This window comes from Ischnura elegans, chromosome 11 (assembly GCF_921293095.1).
Source record: "Ischnura elegans chromosome 11, ioIscEleg1.1, whole genome shotgun sequence".
NCBI classification, from domain to species: Eukaryota; Metazoa; Arthropoda; class Insecta; order Odonata; family Coenagrionidae; genus Ischnura; species Ischnura elegans.
Window position 1 is genome coordinate 60228681 of NC_060256.1, and position 21360 is coordinate 60250040.

The 21360-nt window shown below is 37.1% G+C and overlaps 1 protein-coding gene across 1 annotated transcript in view; it reads right to left on the reverse strand.

Annotated features, from left to right (window-relative positions):
- Positions 1–1390: 1390 nt before the first annotated feature.
- LOC124168198 (ly6/PLAUR domain-containing protein 6B-like) overlaps positions 1391–21360 on the reverse strand; it is a 195610-nt gene continuing 175640 nt past the window's right edge. The window contains exons 5-6 of the mRNA XM_046546329.1: positions 7739–7875; positions 1391–3634 (exon numbers count right to left, since the gene is read on the reverse strand). Coding sequence (XP_046402285.1) covers positions 3443–3634; positions 7739–7875 — 329 coding nt within the window. The 3' untranslated portion in view covers positions 1391–3442. The remainder of the gene's footprint in view (positions 3635–7738; positions 7876–21360) is intronic.

A 21360-nucleotide genomic window follows, 5' to 3' on the forward strand; every position in this document is an offset into this window, starting at 1 on the left:
CGCAGTTATTTGAAAAAAATATACGGAATAGTTTAAATAGTTTTGGGGTATAACAATAATAAATTAAGGAATGAGATATAAAGTAAATTATTTAAAATGATATTAGTAGCCGGAATATCATTTGCACTGGTTGAACATCAACATAGAGCAAGTTTCAAAACTTTCTTCCTTCAACCGGTTGCGTCTGTCTGAAAAATCTGTGGAGAATATATTGGATTCCAGAGAAATAAGGCCAAATCTGATTATTTTAAATTCAATAACCACTCTCTCATGTGAACTGTAAAAGCTTACGCAAGGATTCTAACACTCCTGTACATTAATATTGCGAATTATATGCCAGTATGGCGTTCCCTCAGGCTACAAACTTGTAACTGATAAGTATGCCTTGAAGCAATGGAGTAAATACTGGGAATTATCTTCATCAATAGCGCACGGATTCTCATCACAGTAAGGTGATGTTTACGTAAATAACGCGGGAGTCATAAACTAAATATTTGTCGCAAAAGATGCATAGAACAAATTTCTCAGATTAGGCAATGGAAGAGAAGAGAGTTATACTAAATACAAATTCATTATACCTATCTTATTATACTTGTTACTTACTTACTAGCTTGTGGATACCGAATAACCGGGCTGGTTTGTATAGTTACATGGCTAAGAGTTTTTATTCATGTCTTAAAATGTTTACGTTCGGTCAAATGATTTCACTACAGTGCTGGTATATTAATAGTTAACGGCAATTTTCCAGAAATAATCAAATTTTATTTCAGGGTTCAATACATTTTGCATTGACTTCACATCTGCAATTTGGACCGAAACCGGCGGTGAAAAAAGTGCAAGTATCTCTGGTGAATTTCCAGTAAATTTAACCTAACTGTTTTTCTAGATTTCTACCAGATTAAGCCCGAAATACCTTTTTGTATTGCTGTCAGTGGTTTTTATATTTGCCCTTATATGTAAGCAGACACTATTTTTCATGCACTTTATAATCGAGGCAGTTGGTCCCAATGCCCCGGCCACTGACGTCACATTTGCATGTGCTCCTTCGTGAGCAGCCCATTCACGAAATGATTTTGATATTATTTCGTGCTGTGAATGCGCAGACCGCCGCATTAGGCATTGCTAAAAAGTTCTAAAAACGTTTATTAGGGTAATGAAACAGAATCATTCGGTAGTTCACAGAAATAAAGAAAAATTCTTTTTCGTGTCAGAAATTCGTGACCGTTTTAAAGGAAAGATTTTTCTCAGGATATAAGATTTTTGTTAGTATTTTCAACAATTGTCAAAAAGTTTTTCAAACTGTCTGGCTTTGCGGGGTAAATAAGCTTCACCATAACAACCTGCATCTCGCAGTGTTGCCAAATTTACCACTTTTAAAAACAAAAAAATATTGAGGTCTTTGGAATTATATTTAATAAACCATCATAAACAACGCCAATATGTATTTTGTCGGCGAAATAATATACATATTTTACAAAATGTTAACTCCGGACACCATGCAGATATTATAAATGAAATTATACATAGGATAAGTTGTACATTTCCTTTATAAATAACCCAAAGTTAATCAACTGGCTTATACTTGGGCATATTTTGTACAATTTTGGTATATGCTTAACATTAATGTTTGGCTCCTTTCGAGCTGCTGGTGAACAAAGCCTTGTTTGCCATGCTTACAAAAATGGTACTAGCTCTACAAAAAACCTACAAACATTCACGCTATATTATTTCTTGATGATAAATTTTTCATGTTTATTAGTGCAAATCATATTTTAGGAATGGACCAGCCAATATCACGGTGTACGTAGAATGAATACAAAGAGGCCTTGTTTTAATTTTACACGACTTAAAAAACTCTGGTATTAAGTGATATCAATCCATTGTGAATAAATTAGAATTTTGAATACATTTTCTTGCTTACTTTGTAAATGGAAAATAATAGTTTTTGCTTCAATGAACCCATCCAGATCAAATTTTAAAATTTTGATTAAATTGAAAATTTGGCTGATGTTGAGGTTGAACATGCCATGGAGCAATTAGTATCCTCGATAGTCTGTTATAAAACCGGTTTCCTTTTTGAAGAGTTATTCAGTATTTCTGTATTTGAGCTCAAATTGGGATGGCGTCACAGATTTTGCCAAAACACCGCCATTGCTTGGAATTTCAGTAAGTGACCGCCTGCGGCGTGCGAGTAGCGGCTCACTTCATTTCCGCCGGTTGTTGCCAAGGGCAATACAGAAGAACATCTCCCCCCTTGATGGCATCTTAATCTTGAGTACAAATTCTTGCTAGAGAATTTTGAACGATTCCCATCGCCTTCCCTTTAACACCAAAAAATTCGGAAACAGAGTGAATTTATTTAGCCTCCATTCAGGTGACCATCTCTAGTTACATTCTGGGCTTGCAAGCTGCTGATATTCCGTCCCCAACTTGTACGCAGATAGAAGGAAGACGATGATATATTTGTATTTCCATCGATCGAGTTAAAAAAATAAATAAATGCATGCTTTAGGTAGCTTCAAGGATATTTCTGTTGGAGCTATCATCATGAAAAGGTTGCTTTTATCAAAAGCATGATTGATAAAAAATCAATTGTATGAAATGTGTAGATTTTATCAAAAGTTGCATAGAAATTCTGAATGGATTATGCCAAACAATGTGGAAAGTCTATTATAATATAATTAATATAAATTTTTATACTATTGAAGAAGTAATAATTTGTGTGTTTACCCAAAAGAGCCATTCCTAACCTTTTTTTATAAATAAATCTTAACTTGTCTAGATGATTTCTTAAAACAGGTAGTAATAACTTGAATAATACAAGTCCAAATAGTACACAATGAATTAGATAACTCGCCTAGGAAACCGATTTCTCATAGGTAAATAGCGCTTATGAAATCGATTAACATTGCAGGTATACTTTTTGCCCCGTAGTACTTGAATTATAAGGAACTTATATTTGTGACTGATTCTTTGTTCTGAAGCATATTTTGTGCAGATGATCGGGAATAATCTCCCCTTGAGATACACCAAATATTTGCTTAGTACTGTTACTCTTCAAATTGACCGTTGAACAAATTCCAAACGGGAAACATGGAGTTCATTTCACTTGCAAACTCAGTGTTCACATCACTTTTACGAACTCAATCTCCAAGCACGGCTCTAAACAGTAGCAGCAATCAAATTCGCTTCGCGTTGCTAGGTAATCAGTCGAGATTATGCCAACTAGAGGCACTGACTAGATGGAAGGGTATGAATAGGGTTTTTGTCCAGGAAATCAATCGTGAGATGACATTCATGAAATTATTCTTCCTTAGGCCACACTTAGAAGCGATAAACATTTAAGACTTGCCCTCTCATTGCAATAAATAAAGAATAAAATAACAGTGGTGATTCAACACAATGTACAGTATTTGTACGTAAGTTTCCTTTCGCTGCTTTGTCACGATGGACCGCACAGCGCTGAGAGTTTGAACATTGGTATGATCACGGCAGCGATCCTCCAAGCAACGAAGCCCCACTGTTGGTTGTTGACCACCACGGCACTGGCTGACGACCTGTAGAATACTGCATTGGTGCTGTTGCTAGGAACGGAGTCATTGCAGTACGGCTGGTCGCAACAGGAAACACATTGCTGTAATGGAAATACAAATATCTATTAAAGATAAGAGTTGACATATTATATCCATTTAGATGAGTAATTTTTCTCTACAATGGAGGACTACAGCGTTGAATTTACCTAATTTAACATTTTAAAATTTTTTTTAATGTTTATTTATTGATCCTTTTCACGTTTTTATAACATAATAGATACAAAACCAGATTGAAGCCGTCCCTTAGATTTTTGAAGGTTAGGCAGCAGGTCGTAGTAGATGAATAGTTTTCCTCTATACGGATTAATGCAGTGTTGTCAATACCCTCTTTTACTTTAAAAAATATTTTTTATATTTATCAATTGCTCTTTTTCACATTTAAATAACATGGATGCAAAACCAGATTGGAGCCCTCCCTTAGTTTTTTGAAAGTCAGAAAGCAGATCGTAGGTACATTTCTACAATTAGCAGTGGTAATTAGAAATCATCACTAAATTCGACATTAGACAAAAAAGTTAGTTTTTAAGGAGAAATAAAATTAAAGTCGTCTTACGGAGGAACTTCATTCATAGTATTATATTCGGAAGATTGGCTTACTGCACTCCTCCATTTCTCCTCATCCAAAAGCTAGATGATATGGTTCCATGAAGTTCTTCTCCCTAGTGTCCTCAATCTACCGCAAGTACTTATTCTTGCCCCTACTTGGGAGACCTAGTTTAAATTTTTCCCGCCAATGTACAGTATAGCTTGGTTATAACGTCATTTAAGGGACCACACAATTCTTGACGCTATATCAGAGTGACATTTTAAACACAAAAAGGGCCATTAAGTAAGGAATCAATAACACAGGAGAGATAAAAAGTTACGATTTTTTAGGAAATAGATACTTTAATGAGATTATTTGTGAACATACAACTAAATTTATGAGAATCAGTGTTGCGCTATTTAAATTTTATGCAAAAAAGTTATCAAAATGAAATGTTTTTATGCAACGAATACAGTATTATGTTCAAGTAAAGGCACAATAAAGTATGTTAATAAAAATTCAAAACGTACTAACACATTTAAATGAAGTCCTACTGCTGAAAGAAATCTGTATTTTTTTTGGACTGCCCTTTATTGTAATTCTTCGTTAAAATTTCGCGGGTACTCTTCATGTAAAATAAAAACTTTTGGGCTATGTCGCCGCGTCAATTTTTGGGCGGCCCCATCGTTTACCGACCGATGCTGGTCGCTTTCTCAAGGGAATCTTTGAAGACTCAAAAATCGACGCGGCGACATAGCCCATAAGTTTTTATTTGACAGTCCTTAGTCCGGATTTTGTTGACATTATGTACGAGGCTTTGGAATCTATCGGCGATAAATCCTAGGTTATATCAGTGCTTACACTTAAAGTTTTGGCGGGACTTAGGAACGAATGTCATTATATCCGCGTTGACGTTTGGCCCGAGGTCGTTATAACCAAGCTGCACCGAATTTCTCTCAGCATTCCTACGAAATCAAAGATTCTCTACACGTTACGTTTTCTCAAGTAACTCTATTTTTCTAAGCTCCATTGAACTTTAGTTCAATTTTAATGCGTGAAACCAAATTTCTCCACGCATGAAATACATGTGGTATGCCGTTATGCCCTTTATGATCTGTCTCCCTAGTATTTTCCCAAGCCCATCTGGGAGTGTTTCTCCAGAAATATGTCATCTTAGCCGACGCTCGACGTTTTGGCTTGGCCATATGAAGTCAATAGTAGCAGGCAGTAAATCATGCGTACTGCGTCATACAATGAATTATTTTCATGCAGCTGGAGAAGTGAAATAAATCTTTGAATAGTGTTTCCGCATAAAGCGGAGACCAACGCCATTAGCTAATCGAGTAGCTGTCAGCTGCATTCGCATGACGTACGAGTTGAATAATTAGTGAGACTAACGTGGTGTAATATATCCTCCTCTCATTTGGATTCTACACCGATAACCTTTTTTACTCGGCGCATTGTATTGAATTGAAAATTGATGTTTTGGTTAATAATGCTTTTAGCAGATTGGATGTGAAATTCATGTTAGCCCGAGAAGAATTATCTTCCAAATTTCGAATCACTTCAGTGGTAGCACGCTGTCTGAAATTTCCAATTTGAAGTACAGGCTTAAAAAATACAGATACGTTTTGGTTTAAATAACTTAACATCAGGGGGATTGCGTTGGTGTGGTGGCTAGTGTTTTGGGTTCCCACCCCGTGGGCTCGGGTTCAAATCACAGTGTTGGCAGAGAATTTTCAGCGTGTAATTGATCCCTGCTAGAATGTAATGTGCACGAATATTTCAAAAGAGGATATTCAAGGCTGCCTCTAATTGTGTTGTCAGTCACCGTGCATTTTTATGAGTTTACAGAAATCGCCACTCGTGTCGCTGACAGACAAATTGATCCGAGTTTCACGGAGAAATATAAGGTATAATTATGGGTTTTAACCAAAATTTACGTTATTGATGATGTGATTTATTAAATTCATAACTCTTAAATGCTATTCCTCGCAATTGCAAAGATTTTACTGAAAAATATTTATTAAAAGTGGATCGCATTGCACTCATCACCATGCCGCGGACATTTTTGAAAGCCGATTAAAATGCGGGCGAAGTGGCAACAGCAATGAGATTTCTATGGGATGACATTAGGCCTCCTCTATGTAGTCCCATTGGTTATGTGGAGGACAGTTCAAGCGCAACACTCCGTCCGTCGGATGGGACGTTAACCCGTGGCCCATTTGGCGCCCTTCGTTAAGTGCAGGCTAATGCCGACGCCTGGTTTCTCTCCACCCATCCTTCCCGACCCTTCCCTTATGGCGCAAATGACTTCAGCTATAGGTCACTTCCTCAAAAAACCATACCAACTTAACATCAGTGTTGTCACGGAGCTGGAATGCGCCGGAACGCCGTTCTGTATCACGCTGGTTAACAAAAGACATAATCGTCAAATAACACTTTTATCAATTTTGGTGCTTAAAAAATTCTAATATATGCATTCGTAACAAAAAAATGTAATAAAATTCAAATAGTAACTTGTAATAAAAAACTCATTGAGTAATATTTTACTTGTAAATAAAGTTAAGGAAAGTGCGTTCCCGCACAGCTAATTTTGTCATGATGTCACTGCTTAACATACCTACCTAAGTTTACAGAGACCATTGGCCTTCTTTGAAACAAATATCATCCTTAAAAAAACTAAAGCGTTCTTATTTTCGCAGTCAGTTACCAATGATTTAACATTTTACCTCAAATTATTAGTGATTCCAGGCCGAGACAATATTATCCTGGTAGCATCAGCGGGTTCGCGTGATAAGACGCAGGTTTAAAAATTATATAATTGCGCGGAATAAGGAATGATGCCGTTATTTTTTTCTTTCATTTTTTTCTGAGAACTTCGTTTTCAAGATACTGTTTATGTGAGATAGGAGGAAAGGAATACGAAAAGAGAGGCAGAAAATATACTTAGATGGAGAATACGTGTAATAACTTACTGTGGGTATGTAATGTGGGCATAAAATAGGCGGTGGGATAATTCGTAATCATAATTCTTACTTAAAATTTCTATAAACAGTAAATTACTGCTTCAGTTTATGTTGAGTCATTCAATCTACTCTACTCGCTGAACTTCAACAGGTTTATTTCGCTACATAAAGTATGCTTCGGGACTTTCATAAGAATGTAATGAATTATTCATTTATGTTACCTGTATAACTCCCATTAGAATAGGATTGATTTCCGTGCGAAACTTTTTCTCTCTTAAATTATTTCAATTCAAAATCTTGGGAGAAAAATTTATATCGTTGCTCGGGGAAAGGAATACTACGAACTTTTTCACTTATAATTTATTTCACTTAATTCTCGTTTTCATTATCTCCCTGTACTGGAACCTGACGATGTAGCACGGTGACGAAACTGATCGTTAGTAAAATCACATTTGAAAATTGAAAAGCTTTTAAATTTAAAATGAAGCAGTTTCGCCAAGTAACGCGTAAAACCTTTCAATTTCCTTCTCGTTAATTTTCTCTTTTGTTGAAAGTTGACGGCATAAAAATTAATCACGGATAATTATCACCACTCATCATGAAGTGAAGTGAGGTAATTTATGAAAATGATGATTATCTCTCATGATTACCGTTTGGCCGTAGGCAGAGGTGCATCCCGTGGCATCTCCGATGCAGTCATCGAGCGAAGCGCAACGCTTGTTGACAAGCACACTGCGATCCCTGTCCACAGAGTCCATTACGTGCAGCGTCAGACAGTAGTCTCCACCTGTGCGAAACAAAAGAAAAATGATATCAATATCATGAGCAGATTATAGTGTGTATACCGTAAGTTTTCGCACGGGCCCGAGAAGTACCTGAGACGCGAGAAAAGGAGGGAAGGAAAGGACCGACACAGGTAGCTGGCGGGTCCGTTCGCCCGTCCCTTTCCTCCCCCCGACGAAGGCAACTAGCACCTAGAATAGAATTATTAACTATTTTTACTTTCTCATAACATCTCAATCTAAATAGCATATTTGTTAAGTGCTAAAAATGCTAAGAAGAATGATATAAAACACGAAGTGCTCCGATCGTAAAGAACGAAATGGTCGAAAGTTAAAACAAAACACAGTATAACGGCTAAAAAATAATTTTTTTTGTCGGTCCTGTAAACAAGCTGCCATGTTGTTTATTTAAATGAATTAACATTAACAATAGTAGTGAGGAGGCAATAATGGTAGTGAGGGACGCGAAAAGAAAACGGCGGAGTCGTGTATGGACAGAAGGAAGAGATAGACGTGTTATAAAAGATCGGGAGAAAAATTAAAGCAGTGGTGTATTGAGAGACCGGAGGAACAAATACAGCAGAATTCAAGATCGGCAGAAAGAAGAGAAGGACGCAGAGAAAAAGGAGGCGTCTACGAGAGAGAAAGAGACCGGAGGAAAGGGATACGGCAGAACTCAAGATCCCCACTGGTGCAGTACATGGCAGTGGTTCAGTGAGTGGTAGTACGGATAGTACAAATGGTATTGTAATAGTAATGGCGGCTTGTTGATGTTGTTTTTGTTCACCAGTTTGAAATTATAAAATTTCTTTATAAAGTGTAACAAAATTATTTGTTAAGTAAGAGAAGGAAAGTAAATCAAAACATTACATTACTTTCCTCCCCTCTTTTGCTCGCGGCTCAGGTACTTCGCGGGCCCGTGCCCCAACTTACGGTGTACACACTATAAATGTTCTCCTCCAGGAAGGATCCTTTTTATGGACTTTGAAGGTGCAATGAAGTAGTTGTGATTTAAAAAAAGGGCAATATCATTATTTTTATCTTCCAATATCACAGAGAAAATATCACTATAATGAGGAAATAAATGTAATTTTGATAAAACAAACATTACGGTGGGGTGTTACAAGATATTCAAGATCAGATTATAAAGTCAATGATGTTTGGTTTGCATATTTATTTAAGTAGGATAGTTGCACATCATTTATAGCTCAATTTATTTTCTTTCCAAAACCATGTACTTAAATACTGTATGTACAATAAAGCAATAAAATTAGTCATAGACATTTATCGATTGATGGATAAACTCTAATTTTACAATATTTCTCAATTTTGGAGTCTCTTAAATTCCTTATTTATTGCTGTAAAACTGTATAAGGTGGTATATTTTATGGCTTAAAGGTGTCAGTACATGTGCCAAATAAGTAGCGAATCGAAGGAAAACAGATAAAATATATTTTTTGGGCTCTCGTCGAAATAAAACTGCAATGTTCTAATTTTTTTACTTCGTAGACAATCTTAATTGTAATGAAGTTGTAACACTTAATTTCGAGTTTGATGTTGGTGTGACGATTGAGGGGAGAAGTACAATGAAGCGGGCAATAATGAGCAGCAGAGGTGGAAGGGAGCAATTGTTGATGACGGCGCGGGAGGGAGAGTATGGGAGTATGGTTGTAAAAGTTGTGGCGTGCGGGTGTGTCTTTGCTCCTGAGTTTTTCGCCGGGAGGTACGTTACCTTTAACTTATAAAAAGTGCTTATAAAGTGTATTAACCATATTTGTGAAGTTTGCGAGGAAAAATAAAAACGTTACTAGGTAAATGTTGAAATATGTGCTTCCGTGACAATTAAAATAATAGATTACCCGTAACCCTAAGGTAGGTACTAATCACTTGATTGTCAGAAACCCGCAGTGTAGCATAGAAAAAATGTTAGTGACTGCAAAGCCTCATCTCCATTTCGCTAGATCGACAAATTTAACATCAACTTAAAATGGGTAAGTTTTCAGGAAATTACGGTCAGTTTTTTATATGCATAGAGGAATGCGCGAAAAACATTAATATTTGATTATTCATGTGCCTTTCTGAATTTTTTAGTAATTAATAATTCGAAACTTAAAGTTTCTTTAGACTATCAAATTTAATACCGCCTTATTATAATGATTCGTACGATATGTGGAAAGATGGGGTTGAAGTTATTAGTATTAATTGGATAAAATATCAGTTAAAGGAAACATTTCAATGTCTTATTGAACTAATATTAGTAACTTCCACCACACTGTGCCATTTAACATACAAGATATACGCAATGCTAGCAGGGGCGAATCCAGGGTTTTGTTCTGGGGGGGGATACCCAAGGATACCCAAAATTACAAATCGAACTCCATGGTAACGGGACCGTATTAAAAATCATGCACATTTTTTAAGGGTCTGGGGGGGGGGGGGCACGTGCCCCTGTGCCCCCCCTTAGATCCGCCTATGAATGCTAGCATATTATACTAAGCCAATCAGTAGAATATTGCAATGCCTAATTCAACTTACTATAATTATTTGGCTCATATTACTCAATATTGTTGAGGATAAGTGTATAATAGACATTCTTGACTTTCATATCCTTTTTAAGTCTGCAGGGAATGCCAATCAGTCCTCTAAAGCTTCTAAATTCTTTGGGCTAAAGAGAATGCTTGTCATCAAGTAGGTGTTTTTGTTAAATTTCATGGTTCTTTTTCATAGCAGCGCCTCAAATTTCGCGTCCGTTGTATCACGGCATCTATCTCAGACTCAATGAAAAAGAGACTGCATGTAGGAGGCCCACTTTTATATCATAGAAAGCTAATTTCTATTGTTACTTCGGTCGCATTTTAATCGGTTTTCAAAAATGTCCGCGACGCGGAGATGAGTGCAACGCGATCCACTTTTTTCCCAATATTTTGCAGTAAAATGTTTGTAATTGCGAAGAATAGCATTGAAAAGTTATGAATTTGATAGATCACATCGTCATGCATATAAATTTCGGTGAACACCCCTAATTATATCTAATTTCCCCGTTAAAATCGGATAACTTTGTCCGTCAGCGATGTGAGTGGCGACTTATGTGAACCTACTTCAATGTGCGGCGAGTGACAACACATTTAGAGGCCGACTTGTGGATCCCCTCTTGTAATATTCGTGCTCAGTGAAGTTTCCGAGAAAGGCGACATCTTCCGGATGAGCTATGGAAACTAAAGAGGGCCCATTTTCTTAATTGGAAGCGAACAAGCTCGAAGTGCACGGGATATGGAAACCCCTCTCATTAAGGAAGATTTCCTAATATAATTAATCCTCCACCTCAAAGTGGACCCCAATGAACCCTTGATCAATTGCTGAAATTACTTCCTTCAGGAAAGCCACTTCTCATTTAATCTTCGTCTCAAAGTCATTCTTTACATTTTTTTCCTGCTCGTAATCCGGCTCAACGAAGGTAAACACTTGTTCTTGCCTTTTCAAACAGAACGTCGCAGAGAATGTGAGAAATTATCTCGTTAATTCGTGCTCATTTTGTGAGTAATTGCGTTCACTAAATGAGAGCCGTTTTATGGATGGTTGTCTTCGCTATATCTCGGTTCCTATAATGAAGATATACTTGACATTTAACTACTTATCATAAAGTTACTTTTTCAAAGGCCATTTCAGTGAAGTGTAAAATTGAGCGTCAAACAAAATTGAAAGTTATTGTCATGAAATTTTAACTCTTCCAGGTGATGTGTAGACCAAAAATCATACCGAGAGGAAAAAAACATACTGCAGATATAGTAGTTAGGTAAGCTTGTATATTAGGCATGTAATTACTTTGTAAAGGGGATTTCCGTTGACGTGTCTTTTTGAATTTAGAGTTACGTTTGGAAATTTCAACTCATCCTGATTGTGAATTCACTAAAAATCACACCATACTAGCAAATAAGCTGTGGAAATAATTACCCGATATTCGAGCGGCCAGTTGCTACTTTTCATATGATTTGTAGCCTAAAGAAATTCTATAAACCCCGAATGTTACGATACGGTTTTCTCAGAGTTGGTACGTAGGAAATTAATGTATCTGTTAAGAAGGTGTTTTTAAAATTGACAAGAAAGACACAAATTAAAATAAGCCTCCCACATGTTGATATTTAAATGATATGGTCTTTTTTGAATCACTTGTCACAAAATTTGTCAAGATTTCGCTCATAATAATGAATAAAGCTTGTGATGGGAAATTGCCTTTCAGAGCGTTGAATTGCTTTCTTTTTATGCCCTTCCCATCGATAACCGAGCATAAAAATTACTCTCACCTTCCTTTTAATCCCTAAAATTTGCAGATTTACTAAATAGATATTAAATTAATACGTTATTGTAGTAAAGTATTATTATTATTAACCCCTTATTATGTAGACAGAAAACGTTATTGTTTAGTAAAAGGGGCATAAGTTAAAATATCCATACGATTGAAACGTAAGTAAAAGTGACATTCCATGCTAATATTCAATTTCACTTTTCGGTCTAGCTCTCGGCAATGTTCTTATTATCATCCGATTGGTAATTCATAGAAGATCCAACAGGCCGTACTTAACCTTCTTTATTCAGGCCGCACTATTTATGCTAGCCGTTTTGATTTTTATCCAACTCGCTGGGGCAATGTTTACTGTTGTTACCGCGAAGTTATTATAGGTGTGGAAATGATACCTCACTGTTTATTGCGTAGCCATTCGTAGGTTTTTTGTACGTAAGTTTGATGAAATTATTATTATGACATGTTTTTTTCCTGTTTAGGTAGGATCACATGGAACACTATATACCTTAGAGACATTATTCTTTCCGAGGTGAGGTCAGAATCAGTGGCGGATTCATATGGGGGGCGCGCGCCCCCCGCCCTTGCGGGTCCGCCCGCATCGCATAACATTGCAGAACCACAATTGTAAATTTTTATATCATAAGATGGAATCGTCTTGTATATGCGTACTATCAGTGAAAATAAAAATTTGCATGTGACTTAATTATTTGTCATTACAAAAAAATTAAAGGTAGCTCAAGACATCTTTTCCCTTGAGTTTTTTTCTGTATCCTCTACTGGTGAGAATAGATACATAATTCTGTGAAATAAGAAAGTTATTTACTTCAGAAATCATCAACACTAAGTATTCATTAAAGCTTTGATTTCTAACCCTAAGCGGTCTCGTTGAATCAAGTGAATACAGTTTATTTCGTGAGATGGTCCCACATAGACAACACTTTCTAATTTCAATGATTTAAATTTATTTATGCTGTTGATGAATTTAAACGTGGAACAAATTGTTAAGTTGTGAAAAATGTCACATATACTCAGTCCTGTGGGAAAACTAGACAAATGTGGGTGAGCAATTAACTCCCAACAATGGTTTAATGACTGACTAAAATCCGTTCCGTGTTAATTTATAGAAAAAATGATGCATTCTTCTTGGGAATAATCATTGCTGTAAAGATACTTCGTACTGAAAAAATATCGGGGTAATTCAGTGCAGTCTATTCCTTAGCGTTTCAGCAGCGAAGAAAATAATTCAAGGTGGATCAACCGGAATTTTTCCAACCCGTTTTTTATAGTAGAGCTCGGAGGGGATCGAGAAATAGCTACCTTGCCCTGGCCACCATTTCTTTGCGGGAAAGATCCAGCTTATGATCCTTATACGAGTTTCACAGTATTCACTTACGTCCCTGCGTAGGCCTCTCCCACTGGGTGGCCTAGCTTCCATGAAAGGAAGGTCTCTCGCTGGAATGGGCCTTTCAGCATAACTTTCATCAAGTTGTCATTATTTATTTTCATCCGCGCGCGTAAAGCGATGGAATTTATTTCACTCGTAAAGAAGCTGCGGACATAATGTATGCACCTGGCGGGTACAGTTGTACCCCCGCTTATAGAAGGAAAGGCTGGAGCACAGGGATATTAACGGGAAGAAAAGAATTATTTATAAAAATAATTTGTAGATCTGCAGCGGGCAGTGCTTTATAACGATCATTTATATATGGCATTACCTTTAATGACGCCGGAACTAAGTGAAAATGTTTATTTGATCGTTTATTTACGAGCGGGAATTAAAATTTAGCTTAAACGCGGTATAGCATAAATGGCAACGCAGAATATCGTGATTCGAGTGTATAAATAGAAAAAAACATAGAAATAAATGCTTTATAATCAACGAAACGTTTGGACATTTGCATATATACTCCCGAGAATAGAGGATAAAATTTTAGCCGTAGAATCTTCCGAGAAGATGAGAATTATTTGAAAAATTACTTGTTGAGCGGCTGCCGACACAATGACACAACGATCTCTTTTTCTGCATGTCACCGACATTAAGTATACTAGTTTATTTGACCTTTTAATTCTTAGCGAGATTCCTGCATTAAGTTGAAAGGCCTCTTCCACGAATTTAATATTTTTATTAATAACATTAACTAATTTTAACACTCTTCATAATCAAATAAACTTCATTTTTCAAGAAATATTTTGTAAATTCATGATTTTCAGTTTTTGGTTTCCTTTTGTGATGCAAAGCAGGTGTGCTTTTATATTTCGGCGAGGGGGGAGCCGGAACCCCGGGCCCTCCCCCTCGCTACGCCACTAACTTTAACATTATCAAAAGAGAGTGAAAAGAGAGAAAATTTTTCACGTACAATGATTTACAGCAATCACTCTACGTGATGACCGTTTTTTACAATGATAAGTCGTAGATACAGGAAGAAAATCAGTTGGACTAAAAAGATTTTTCTTTTAAAGCGAAATAAAGTTACTTCGTGAGAATAGTTTCATAGAGAGGTGAATTTGTTATATCTTGTGATGGGTAGTAGGTCATTTTCTGAAATAATAAAAAGTAGTCATTCATCTGGGATGAATCTTAGTTACAAGAGGTTATCGTTACAGAATGTATGGTTTTAAGCAGTTTAATTGAAGCTACAAAACACCTTTTTCAACGCCTTAGAAGTAATAGGAAACGTATTAAAAATTAATACGATAGAAAGCAAATGCTAGAAACTTGCTAGATACGAGCGCAGCGCAAGAGAGATATTAAAAACACACACACGATATATATTTTGCACTTTATGGTATGGTAAGTATGAACGTTATGTTACAATTAAGTCAATATAAGCAAAGTTAAGCATTACAGTAGAATAGGTCATATTGTTTGTCAGCATATCTTGTGATTTTTATTTGTATATGTGTGCGAATCACAAGAATAAACTTGCAAAAAAATGAGCCTTGGTCTTTCGGACCTTGTCCTGGGCAGCAAATATTTCATCCGGTGGTGGGCGGATACAAGTGAATGAACTGTCGAACCCAGTCCTGGGGTTTTATTCTGTATTTCCGAATTTGGGCGCAAATTCGGATGACATCACAGATTTAGCCGAACGCGGCTATTGCTTTCAAGTGACTGCCTACAGCGCGCGAATTACGATCATTAAAAGGGCTCACTTCCGCGCAAACCGTTCATTTCCATTCATCATTATAGCTTCGAGCAATAAATGAATCATTGAACGATTCATCTGAAGATCCAACAGGCCCTCAGAAGTGAAGGTTTCCGCCTTATTTTCATCTGTTGGTGACGCCATTAGAGTTCTTTTTCACTTTTGTCTTTCATGGAGGACCTTTCGTTGAGGAATGGAATCGGTCACGAGGCATCAGCGAACCACACGTGGCTCATTTGCAGTGCCCCATCGGAGTATGGGACCTGTATGAAAAAGGAATGCAGTGGCGGCTCGTGAGTCAAATGCTCGGGAGGGGCACACTTCACCAGGGGGTCAAATTTTTTGAATATTTTGTGTATTTTAGTGAGTTTTTAAGGCTATCTAGGTATTAAATTTGTTTACTTTAAAATAATATAATGTATACATTTATAATAATAAAATTTAAACCAAAACAAGGTATTCTGCAGCACAAAGTAGACACCAGATTATAATGCCGCGAGCCGTACGGATGTGAATGTCAACTCACTAGATACTCACTAGATGTCGCTCTGCGCATGCTCGGGCGGCATCCCAACTCACAAGGCACAAGCTTAGGCGCGTCATAGCACCAGCAGCCCCCACCACTACCACTCTTCATATAACTGCACGTTAATGGATTGGGACATTCTGGCTAACGCCCCATGGCTAGAAAAACGAACTTGTCGCGCTATTTTTGCGTGTTTTTCCTACTTTTTTTTTCGATGTATGCGATTGAAAAAAAGCACTTTTGTTCATTAGATGTATAATTATAATTGAATAGGTATTTAATATTTTTCCTTTTTCAAATCTTTTGGAGGGGCGGCGTCCGAGAGTCCTTATGGGCAAGCCGCCGCTGAAGGAATGGTTTCGGATATAGACAGAATACAGATGCGAGCTTCAAGATTTGTTATAAATTGTCACCATAAGCACAGTAGTGTGACTAAATTGATTATGAATTTAGAATGGGTTAGTATAACCGATCGAAGGGAGAAAATTTGGATAAAATCTTTTTCGGAAATTTAAACTAGAATACTTTTTGCCTGATGTTCAATATATTTTGAGATAGCCTCATTTTTATGATAGTAACGATCACATGGATAAGAGTAAGGATATTGATTGCAGAACCGACAGATTTAAGATGTCGTTTTTACCGCGTACAATAGATGATCATAATAATTACGATACTAAACATCAGGAATAGTTTGACTCGGACTAGGTAAAATAGAATGGGCATGCGTAGCTTATAATAATAACTTATATATTAACTTATTATATTTGTAAAATAATAACTATCTGCATGAATGAGAGAGGAGAATTGTTTTTCCACGATCAATATGAGTTTATAACAGCAGCGTTATAACTCACAAATAGATAAGATAACTTGTAGTGTAGCCTACTAACTTATGTATATCTTAATGCATGTTTTTGAATTTTATTTTTTATTTCTAAAACATGTTTTGTGTGTTCTACCTTTATTGACGGATAGCCTTAATGAGTAGTTCGCAAGTTTTACCTTTGCATGAATGTGGTGGCATAATATGTTAGTGTCCGTAACGTTTTTGATACCATGTGTTGTGCATGTGGCAATCATGCTACATGTTGGTGATCTGATCACCCCTTGCCAAACACCCAAGAGGTGGCTCACAGGGTATTATGTTGATGAGTAATTTGGTATGTTATAACTCATCAATGGATCACTTACTGCGTTAACCTTTCGATTTTATTTTACTAACTAATAGTTTTAATTTTATGGTAGCATATTCGTGTCCTTAGCACTCTCCTAGTATCTAGTTTGACAGCTTGTCGTTATCCTGAGTGCTTCGTCTATGCTCGGCGAAAGAGCGCGTTTCTAATTAAGACTAGGATGAGAGTTGCATGCCTGGTGTGGAATAACCCCTATCCACACACTCCGGTGGCGGCTTCTACATCTACGTACTACCCCGCAAGCCGCCTAAAAGGCGTGTGGCAGGGGGTGTTAGGACACCAGTCATTTACAAATAAAAACTCTGACGAAATTACGACTGGCATTTATTTTAGTCCTTAATGGTTTGGGGGAAAAAGGAATCCGCACATCTATCCGTTCGGCAAAAAATCTCTCTTAATTTATCGTTTCTGTCGGACCTGGAGATATAGTGTGGCTCTAATATTATGTTCTCCGTGTCGCTCCTAAAGATATCCATTCTCAATTGTTCAAGCAATTTAAGCCTAGCGCGCAGCCTGCGAGTCTCCAGCGGCTCCCAGCCTAATTCGCTTTACATCTGAGTAACGCTGTATGTACGCCCGTAGCAGTTTTTGACGAACCGCGCAGCCTTCCATTGTATTTTATGGTTTATTGCGGCTTTCACGGTACCTCGTAGATGTGGTTGAGGCTTATGCAGAAAGACGTTGAGTTGCTAAAAATCGGTGAAATGTTCGACTGGAGCTCGAGATATCCTATTTGCGAATGGGATAAGGTCATCGATTTTTCTACGCAAATACTTAGCTCGAGAATACTTGGGATAGAAAATTGGGCTATTAAGGGTCTCTTAATTTTTAAACCTCTATCATAATCGACATTTTAAAAAAATGCATATTTTGCTTTTTATTTTGACCGGTGGGTTGCTGAGAAGCGGCCCACAGGTGTAACTCAAGACTTCATACCGAAATTCTTACAATGTCACGCTGATTATACACTTCGAGAGAGACACTTGGTAAACATTGCCTAGTCGCCGTGGAGATGAAAAGGTAGGTTTACTTAATGCCATCGTTCTTAACGGGGGTGTTTCTTTTATTAATGTCTTTCATCGCCCACCTAAAACTTGTTTTGACCTCTTAATGAGCCTCCCAAAGGGAGATAGATGACGTTGCACTCTCTTGGTTTCGCTCACGACTGTATTCATAAAAAAGGTTGTTTTACCATTCCCGGCAGCTCTTCAAGGCCGCAATCAAGGGGACTCCTTATGGAAGGCCCAATTGCATCCCATGGAAGGCTGATTTCTGTTGCCATTTCGGTCGCATTTCAATCGGTTTACGATAATGCCCGCGGTGCTGTGATGAAAGCAATGCAATCCGCTGTTTTCCTATATTTTGCAGTATAATGTTTGTAATTGCGAGTAATAATATTGGAGAGTTATGAATTTGATAGATCACATCGTCATGTATATCGGTTTCAGTTAAAACCGCTGATTATACCTTATTTCACCATGAAACACGGATCAATTTGTCCGTAAGCGATCCCCCCAATAAGTTCAACAGATTCAGGCTTCAAGTTGGACATACTTAAATGAATAAAAGATCGTAGCACTTTTCCACAAGAATTTTTAATGCGTACAACGCGTTTTGGCTCACTTTGTACCAGATGATGGCTCAGTGAGCCATTTCTTGATCGAAGTGCTACGATCTTTTATTCATTTAAATAGATTCCCCCAATCTTCATCCGCACTCTACAATAAATCTTCGTTGCGCTCCGTAGTTCTACTTATTTTCATCACACACTGGCAATAGGGTGGTTTCCTATAATTTTTTTATTGCCTAAATCGAAAGATTATTACACCTGGAGTACGTATTTCACGCATTTAGATTTTTAAATGACGATATCTATTTTTCGCGATTAAATGAAAAGTGAAAATTTTCAAGCGCGCGAAAACGCGACGCGTAAGTATGAATGCCGGGAAATCTCTCCGAGAGACTTATTTCTGGTTCCCGCTGCCCCCCTGTGAGGTGACCTTGAGGCGAGGCTTAGCGCTGATACGACGCAGGCTGCTAGCGGGTAACTGAGTACCCTGCTGGCTGGTAGTGCTTGTCTTAAATAAGGATTATTAATACCTTATCAAATGAAGAAAACTTTCCGACCTTAGCCAGTTTTAATAAGTGATTATTAAGACATGTTTCCCTGAGCTCTACGCCTCATGCATCCATTGGTAACCTCAGACGATGTATAACTCCTATCTTCTCGTATAGAAATTAGGTCCCTGTGACGTCACGTGGAGTGGCATCGCATGGGCGCCAATCTGGCCCTTTTCAAATGAGGATAAAAATGGACCATTGCCATTCGTCTAAACCGCTATTTCTAAAACGAAATAATTTGTATATTTTGAATACACTAATGGTGGGCAACGAATCGCAATCAATGCTTTTCGTTTTCTTTGATGAAGGAAACTACCCTATTAAAGTCCTATCCTTTTGTCCATCTGCGATTAGAACCACCAAGTATCATCACCCTTTCCAGGTCAAATATACAAAATTATGGAATTCCCTCTCCATTGAACAAAAGGATATTGTAAATTCGCAGATATTAAAGACAAAATTTATTCTTACCTTCTACATAAAACATAATTCAGTATATATACAAAAAATGAACTTGTGACGCTGTTGTTCAGTATTAGTTTTTCACCTTCTTTTATACCAAAATGAATATGCGACGATTTTCTTTATTGTTTTTGTCATTGGTTTATTGTTCATTAAAATGCTTTTTATTGTAAATACTGATTTTTATATGAGCTAAAAAATTTTTTTCTTCAGTTATTCAGTTCAGTTTCTGTTTTTGGTTATGTTCACACTAAATGGATAATGTAATTTTGTTCATTATCGTATTGCTCGTATATGACATTTTTTGTTGATGTACGTGACATTGCATCTTTATATTTCATTTTCAATTATTTTCCTTTTTTACACAATTGCTTAAACTTGCGTTTGTTCCGCAGAATGTTAACTACCTTCAGCTAACCACTATTGTAAAATTGGTACTCATAGGCGTATTGCACCCTGAACAAATAGATATTATAATCATCATTATTGACCGATGATGGCCTATTATATATTTGATCAAACGCATCCAGGTTCAATTCAAAAGCGATTATGAAATTTCCATCATAAATACGGTTGTTGCATACTTAGTCCGACATTGTTAATTTATGCAAAATTTGAAGTCTCCGCGATATTTTCTTAGATTACTTTACTTTCTTAATTTTTGTTAATCAAAATGATTGTCACAATGTCACTATTACTTTTTTCATGGATAGGCGTGAAATATTAATCGAAAAATAACTTTTTAAGAAAGTTCATGGCAATTCTGGAAAGGTAATAAAAATCCTTAAAGTCTAAGCGTACAGTTGACCTATATCCTGAATTTTTGTGAAAATGCAAAAAAAGAAATATTTTTCTTTTCTGTTCAAGGCGAAGTTACGACGGGTCTCTGAGAATTTTCAAACGCATCTGAAGGATGTACATTACTGAGGAAAAATACGATCCCTCATAATTGAATTTGCCACGTGCCAAATTCATGAGGGGATGATTCCAAACAGAATACATCATGGTCCTTTTTGCAGGACGCATAGTAAATGATGGTACGGATACCGGAAGTATGAGATTAAAAAGAAAAAGGTAAATAGTTTTAGAGGAATAAACGATTTAAATTTTTCCTGGTGAATACTTATGACGAATATTTCTCGGGTTTGCAGCCAGGTTAATGCTTCTATACAAGCCGACGTGTCGGCCGTGGTGGAACACAGCATTAATGAAGACCATGCTAATAAATGGGAAGATACAAAAACGCACAACGTTAATGGGACCGCATAATTAAGGAAGCAATAGAGATCCGCCTCAATCCCAAAAATTTCAATCGAGACTCCGGCATTCATCTTAGCAATACATGGAGACCTGTAATCAGCTGTATGAAAAACATAAGGGTTAAACGTGAAGAATTTCAAAAGATCTACAGCCAATCAGACGACACCTGAGCTGCATTGTTGTCCTCGGTAAACGGTCGATCCAGCTCACATCAGTGTGAAATTGGACTTCCATAAAGTAACACAGCCTTAAGGATGGGAGACAAGTCGTCTCCCGAAACGTCGGCTTATATTAAAGCATTAACCTAGCTGAGAACCCGATAAATATTCGTCAGTTTTAGAGGAAGGTGATGCATTCAACGAAGAAAGTGTTTTTGAACAAACAAGTTTTTCTTGATTCTGTAGCCCTCCGGCTAGGTTTTAGACCAGTTAATGCAGCTATACGCGCGTATAGAACAAGACGTTAAGTACATAGGCTGC